The sequence below is a fragment of the Monoraphidium neglectum genome (assembly GCF_000611645.1).
Source record: "Monoraphidium neglectum strain SAG 48.87 unplaced genomic scaffold scaffold01226, whole genome shotgun sequence".
Taxonomy (NCBI): Eukaryota; Viridiplantae; Chlorophyta; class Chlorophyceae; order Sphaeropleales; family Selenastraceae; genus Monoraphidium; species Monoraphidium neglectum.
The window spans coordinates 8263-15443 of NW_014012402.1; the positions used below are offsets into that span (position 1 = coordinate 8263).

Genomic DNA, 7181 nt, shown 5'->3' on the forward strand with positions numbered 1-7181 from the left:
AAGCGCCTTGCTCTGCTTTGGGGGCCTTTGCGGGGCCCCTCAGCATAACACCACAAAACGGTGGCTCTTGCCACCACCAAACCATGATCTCAGGCTGAAAACCCCAGCTCAGATTCCAGCGACTCTCCTTCAGGCCAGTTTCCCATTTTCAATTGGCTGGCATATCAGATAAGCGATCATGTCAGCACGGGGAAAGCTGTATTGTACTGCGCTGTCAGCAGAAGTCAGTAATGCTATCAAATCACAGTTGCCCGCTTTAGCCGCCCAACAAGGTCCCCTTCATTGACATCACCCTTAACTCGCCCACCACCGCCCTCGTTGCAGCGCCTGCTCCCCTGATCTGTTCTGGGACCCACATTACATACATCCATGCTGCGGTAATCCCCTCCCAAGCTTTTGTATTGCTTGGAGGCAAACCGTCCTCCAAGGCCACGGCAAAACTTGCAGCTGCGATAGCTACACGTGTGCTCAGCGGTCGAGCTACTTCTGGACCAAGGGCTGTTGACCCTGCTTGATGCGCGCGCGGTTGACAAGGCACGCCTTCTTCATTCTCGGGTGTAAGCATCTGTGGTAGACCGGGGTGGGCAGGAAAGCGGGGTTGCGACAATGCACATTGCCGGATGCGACTGAGTCACCAGCATGCCCCTACTTAAGTCAGCTTGAACGCATACAAATGTTGCCACATACACGATGAAAGTCGCAGCGGGGACGCAGCCGACAGCGGGCGGGCTCACGTCTTGCAGTTGCCACCTGCGCACAAAGGGGAGTGCGGGCACGGTGATTTGCAACACTGTACACCCCACACAGACATCACATGGATTGTGCTGGGATCCACAAGAGCCCGCCGCAACCTTGTGTGCGTGCACAATAGATGAAGGGTTCGCTCGGACCCGCAAGCCAGAGCTGCTCACATTTTGGGGTCTTGGCGCTCGCGGCCCATCTGCGCCGCTTCCCCTCGGCCCGCCACAGCCACGGCCCGGTCTCGTCCTTCCTTTGTTCTTTGTTGGTGCGGGGCCGGCCGGCCTGGGTGGTGCCCAGCAGAGGGCCCGCCGCACCTGCTTCAACCGCCCGGCCCGCCGTCGCCCCTGTCGTCCGCTGGGCTGAGCGCGCGGCGCCACCCGCCCCTCCCGCCGCGGCGGCTGCGAGCTCGCGGAGCCGCCGCAGCCGCCGCAGCTTAGCCGCGCCCGGCGAGGAGCCGTGCAGCTGGCGCCGCGACAGCAGCAGCCAGCGCGCGGCGCTGACTACGACACCCAGCTCTTGCGCCAGCGGCGCCCGCAGGGCCCCCTCGCCGGCGGGGCCTCCAGCCTTGCTTCGCTCGTGTGCTGCTTGGCCCTCCGGGCCTACCGCGCGTGCGGCCGCCCCCCAACAGGTGTCCAAATTGCAGCCCGCCGCCGGGCTCAGCGCCTGGTCAGCTCTTGCCTCAAGATCGGAGTAATCTGAGGAAGCCTCCACCATGCTCGCGTTAGGGTCAGCCGCAGCCCTGCGCATGCGGCGCGCCTGCCGGCGCTCCTGGCGGCACGCCTCCACCTGTTCAGCAAACAGGCCCGCGGGGCCGCTCGCGCGCGAGAGCAGCGCGAGCGCTCCGATGGGGTCCGCGGCGGCGCCGCGCGCCAGCAGGGTCGCCGCGCGCGCGGCGCCGGCGCCGGCGCCGCTGAGCAAGCCGCACAGCCGGGTGCAGGGCCAGTCGAATGTGTCAAGCGCTGCAGCTGCGAATCCTGTGACGATGGCTGTTTCCGGATAAACCTCTTTGCCCCGTTGCCCCCCACGCTGCTGCTCCTGTGGTGTCTGCTCTTGCGCTTGCTGCTGCTGCTGCCGCTGCTGCTGCTGCTGCTGCTGCCGCCGCCGCTGCTGCTGCTGCTGCTGCTGCTGCTGCTGCTGCTGCTGCTGCTGCTGCTGCTGCTGCTGCTGCTGCCTACTCAGCTGCTCGTTCTGCTGCCCTTCTTTTGGTCCCTTCCGCAATGTGTGCAGCTCCTCCTCCCGCCACCCACTTGGTTGCGCCTGGCGCGCCCATTCTTGCAGCTGCTCTGTGCCACCACGCCCATCCACAGATGCTGCTCCATCGCCCGCTGCCGTACTGGCTGCAGCCTGCCCGTCCAACTCCCCTTCCTCCCCTTCCTGCTCCTCCTCCTCCTCATCGTCAGCACAACACCGCCTGCGCTGCTTGCAAGGCTGAGATTCCGCCCCTGCCGCTGCGCCGCCGCCGGCCTGCCGCACCGGCGTTCCCGCCTCCGAGCCCCACTCGAGCGCCGCCAGCGCCGCCTCCGCGCGCTCCACGGCCGCCGCGGCCGCGCCGTACGACGGCAGCGCGCCGCCCATACGGCGCCGTTCGCGCGCGGCGCCCTCCGCAACGTCGAGAGCGCGCGCGGCGCGCGCGGTTGGCGGCAGGGCGTCCTCCAAGGGGGCCAGGAATACGTCATAGGCCGCCTCCACCAGCGGCGCCAGGGCCTCGTCCCCCTGCAGCTCCTCCGCCAGGTCCTCCCAGCCGCCCTCCTCGCTGCACACGCCGCGGCGGCGGCCGCGGGCCATGACCTGGGCCGGGGAGCCAGGGGCGCGGAGGCGCGTGTGAGCGCGTGTGAGCGCGTGTGAGCGCGGCGAGGGTCTGATGTGCACCAAGGACGGGGCTTTCTCGTGCACAAACGCGGCCGGCGTCGCCATGCGGGCGGTGGACGGGGCGGGTCACGAGCATGTTGAGGCGCGGAAGACGGGCGAATGTCGCGACCAACAAGGGCATCGCCCTTTTTGAGCTCCCAAGAAGCCTCTTTTGCGCTCCACGAGCCCTACAAACCGCGCCCGGAACCTATCCACACAGCCCCCCCCCCACCAAGCTCCACAACTTCTTGAGCTCCAGCGCCGGCGCGCGCGCCGACAGCCGCGGCACCTGCACCCTGCAGCCCAGGAACGCCCCCAGCCTGCTGCGCCACTGCGCCTCTTCTTTGCTCACGGGCAGAGGCGGCGCCGGCGGCAGCGGCGGCGGCGGCGGCGCTGCCGGCGACGGTGAGCGCGCACCAGCGGCCGCCGTTCGCGCCGCCGGCGCCGGCGTTGGCGTCGCCGGCCCTGGGGCGTCCCGGTGCTGTGCGGCGGCGGCGTGGCGGCCGGGCGGCGTCTCTTTGGAGGCGTCGAGGCTGCGGCGCAGCAGCCTGCCGTGAGCGGCGGGCGGCTGCGATTTTGCATGGGTGGGACCGGGTCACACAGCAGCAGCCATGAGTGACGGGATGCGCGCACATTGGGCTACACGGGTCTCATAAACCCAAGCACACGCAGCGATTTCACATGTCCCCCTCATCACGAAGCCCAGCGGCGGCGTTGCTCACCGGGCCGCCAGGGCTATGGCCGATGTCGCCCTTACCCCCACCACCATCCCCACGCCCGCCCCCGCCGCCGCCGCCGCCGCCGCCGATGCCGCTGTCGCCTTCAAGGCCCCGCCCGATTGCGCGCCACGCCGCACTCGTCGCCCAGCCCACCGGGACGCCCCCTAAGGTGCCCACCACCGCCGGTGCCGCGCCCGGCCGCAGCCGCGCGCGCGCCTCTGCGTCCCGCACGGCCGCCCCCGGGTCCCGCGCCCCCTCCGGCAGGTGCGCGGCGTTGTGGCGCGCCGCCGCCGTCAGCAGGCGCGTGTGGCCTTGGGAGCGCATGTCGATGCGGGGGCCTGCGGGATCCGTCGGGTAGCCGGCAGGCAGCTGCACAAAGTCCTGCGGCATGCGCCAGCCCAGCACCCCGCCGCCGTCGTCTTTGCCGCTGTCACTCAATGACCCTCGCGTAGCCTCGGGCGCCTGGTTGTCGTCATAGCTGCCGCATGCGCCTGGTGCGACTGGAAGCGGCCCAGAGCCATGCGTGTGGCTGCCCTGCTGCGGCCGCCGCTCGCTCGGTATCACCCGCACCGGCGCAAGCTGCTTCCGCCGCCGCGAGCGCGCCCTCGCTGGCTGGCGGCCGACGGCGTCTGTGCACTGGGCGCGGGGCACAATGCAGCTTGCATCCTCCTCTGACAGCTCGAACCGCTGTCTCAGCCGCTGCAACTGCTGCTGGCGCTGCCGCTGCGGCTGCTCCTGGCCGTGCTTGTGGTGCGGCTGATGCGGTTGCAGCTGCCCTGTATGCAAGCTCTCCTCCTCCTCCTCCTCCTCCCCCTCCTCCTCCTCACTTCCCTCCTCCTCTTCCTCTTCCTCCTTGTAATTTGAAACCGACGATGCGTCTGCCTCCCACCCACCAGCCAGGTCTGCCCTCTGCAGCGGCAGCATTGGTGCCAGGGCCGGCCTCGGCCGCCCCTGTGGCCCCTCCTGCCTCACGGCTGGCGCCGCCCGCGGCGCGGGAGTGGCGACGCCGGCCGCTTTGAGACGCTTGGGCGCTGGCTCAGGCTGGCACCGCTCGCCAGAGGGGCGCTCAATGTTTCCGGCCTGCCGCGTGCCCCCATGGCTTGGCTCATCAGTCCCACTGGCAGGCTGGTGCACGGTCACACTGCTGCGCTCGGGGGGCTGGGCAGGGACGGAGGGCGCCTGCCGCGGCGTACCCATGGATGCTGCTGGGGCCGATGTTGGGCTCGCGCCTGCGCCGGCGTCCTTGCTGTCTGCAGGGGCCATGGGGCGGAGGCGCTGTGCACGCCCTGCCGCGCCTCGGGTACGGCACAAACTAGGACGACGCCCTACACCTGGTATGGGTAACGAATGCGCTTGATGCTACAGCGCGTCAGCCTATAATCAAGATGTGCTCGCCTCTAGTCCATTCTCTAATTCTCGGAGATCTGGACATCAGACGTACGTGTGTGCGGGGCAGCGTGCTAGGATCCAATGATCATCAGGTTTATACGCCTTGATCAAAATAACATAAGAAGCAAACTAGCCTCAAGAGCTCGTCCCAGAAACTCACGCTTAGTGACGGCATCGCCGAGCGGCTGCCTGTGCCTGTCATCCAGAGGACACTGCTGCTGCTCATGACAAACATCCTCTGCTCCGAAAGCATGGCTCCCAGGAGTTGCCTTGCCGCCACTAGAGTAGACGTTCAGAACTGACTGGCAGCTGTATCAAACCGATACTGACGCGCCCCAGCAGAGCTGAGCGAGCGGCAGGAACGAACCCTTCAGCCTGACTAGAACTGTCCCTTGACGATAGATGGGGCCTGTCGTACCGCCGTGCTGCAAGGAGCGGCCTGACTAGAACTGTCCCTTGATGATAGATAGGTCCTGTCGTACCGCTGTGCTGCAAGGTGCGGCCAGGCAAGGGCACCCCGCAGACTGTTTTGCCGCGTGCAAGTGCCCTGCGACTAAAAATAAACGAATAACCCATGCGTCCCAGCCACGCTTGACGCACACGCTAGCACAGCAGCAGCCACTGCCGATGCGGCCGCTGGCTTTGCCGTAATGGGCGGTCACATATTGCGGGTCAAGCGATGGTTGTGACCAATTGCCAAAACAACAGCAAGAGCAGCAGCTCTGTCGTCCGTCCAGAGCGCAGAGGCACTCGTGCACCCAGGTCAAGGGCGTTGCTTCTCCCCAACAGCACCCCTGAGCAAATTACATTGACCCCTGCTCAAATGCAGATCTTCCAATGCTTGCTTGTGACAGCGACCACCGCTGTGGCATACATACAGGTAGCACGGCAGTTGTTGTATCCTTGTTATGCTTTATTCCTGCACTGGACGTGCTGGCGCCCCAAGCAAGTCCTGTGAGATCAAAGCCAAGCTGAGGGTTGCCCCCTCAGCATTATTGGGTGCACAGCAGACCCACGCACGTTTGAAGTGTTGTGCGCCCCCCTGCGTTTTCAGAAGTGCTCAAGGCAGGTGCAACCACACCGCTGCTGCACAGTGGGTAAATTGTGCACCCCAATTGTGCACTAGCCTTCCATGCGGCAGGCCCGTGGCGGAATGAGCCCCGGTCTGCTGTCGAGCAGGTCTGCATGCACATCATCCTCTCTTCGGCACACACAGGCCACCCTCTCCTTTTTTTAACCAGTGATGTTTACAGGGTATCAGCTTCCTTTCTCTGCACATCCACAACTGTCATCTACGCTTGCCTTGCCACCAGCCTACCAAAGTAGCCCCGCACAGGAAACAGTGTCATGGTTTGGTGGTGGCGAGAGCCACCGTTTTGGGGTTTTGTATGCGTGTGCGCCCAACAAGGGGCGTCACAGCAGCAGCAGCTGGGAGGCCGCTTAACCGCCGAAGCCGTAGAGGGTGCGGCCCTGGCGCTTGAGCGCATAGACAACGTCCATGGCCGTCACGGTCTTACGGCGCGCGTGCTCGGTGTAGGTCACGGCGTCGCGCACCACGTTCTCAAGGAACACCTTGAGCACGCCACGGGTCTCCTCGTAGATGAGGCCGCTGATGCGCTTGACACCACCCCTGGAGATTGTTGGAGGGTGGGTGGGTATGAGAGAGTGAGGACAAGGAGAAAGTGCTGAAGTGCAGCGAGCAGCACCACCACAGACAGCAGCTGCGCAAGTCAACAATGCGCCACTGCCCAAACCCCAACTGGCTAACCCAACCAGCACCATGCCCCACACCTGCGTGCCAGGCGGCGGATGGCGGGCTTGGTGATGCCCTGGATGTTGTCACGCAGCACCTTGCGGTGGCGCTTGGCACCACCCTTGCCGAGGCCCTTGCCGCCCTTGCCGCGTCCAGACATGTTTGCCGGTTGTTGTTGAGTTGGGTGTGCTGTGCCACAGCAGTGAGTGTTGTGGCTGGCTCTGGGCGAACAAACGGCTTTTGAAGGGCGCCATGGAGCAACGAACGAGCCCAGCTTCGTGCTGCCTTCGCGCCCCTGAGCCAGCTACCCGCGAGTTTCGTCCTCTGCCGTCCGAGCGAGGGAAAGCATATGGAAGCTGGGTATGCTTGCACGATGTTGATAAGCATCGCCGTTGCATATCGGCAGCTCACAAGCAACCTCCAGTACCCTCTGCTCATCGATCCGAGAAGCAACAACAGCATCAGCCAGCATGGCCCGCACCAAGCAGACTGCCCGCAAGTCCACCGGCGGCAAGGCGCCCCGCAAGCAGCTGGCCACCAAGGTGCGCAGCCGTGATGCTGTGGGGTCCATGCGGAAAGGGCTGGAGCTGGGCGAGCGGTCTGAGCCAGCGCTGTTGTTGAGCAGCAGCGCTGCTGCGCACCCAGGCACCATCACGCCTGCTGCATTTCACGCCGTCACCTCCCTCACAACCCCCTCTATGACAACCCTGCCCAACCATCCGCCAGGCCGC

General features: G+C 65.7%; 2 protein-coding genes across 2 annotated transcripts; both read right to left on the reverse strand.

Moving 5' to 3' along the window:
• Window positions 1-730: 730 nt before the first annotated feature.
• On the reverse strand, window positions 731-4571 carry MNEG_7101 (hypothetical protein; the record flags this gene model as incomplete). The annotated part of the gene is made up of 4 exons (XM_014044427.1): window positions 731-750; window positions 912-2529; window positions 2822-3157; window positions 3312-4571. 4 exons carry the CDS (start codon window positions 4569-4571, stop codon window positions 731-733), a joined length of 3234 nt encoding a protein of 1077 aa, XP_013899881.1.
• A 1566-nt stretch (window positions 4572-6137) lies between these two features.
• MNEG_7102 (Histone H4) lies at window positions 6138-6610 on the reverse strand (the record flags this gene model as incomplete). The annotated part of the gene is made up of 2 exons (XM_014044428.1): window positions 6138-6327; window positions 6489-6610. 2 exons carry the CDS (start codon window positions 6608-6610, stop codon window positions 6138-6140), a joined length of 312 nt encoding a protein of 103 aa, XP_013899882.1.
• Window positions 6611-7181: the final 571 nt, after the last annotated feature.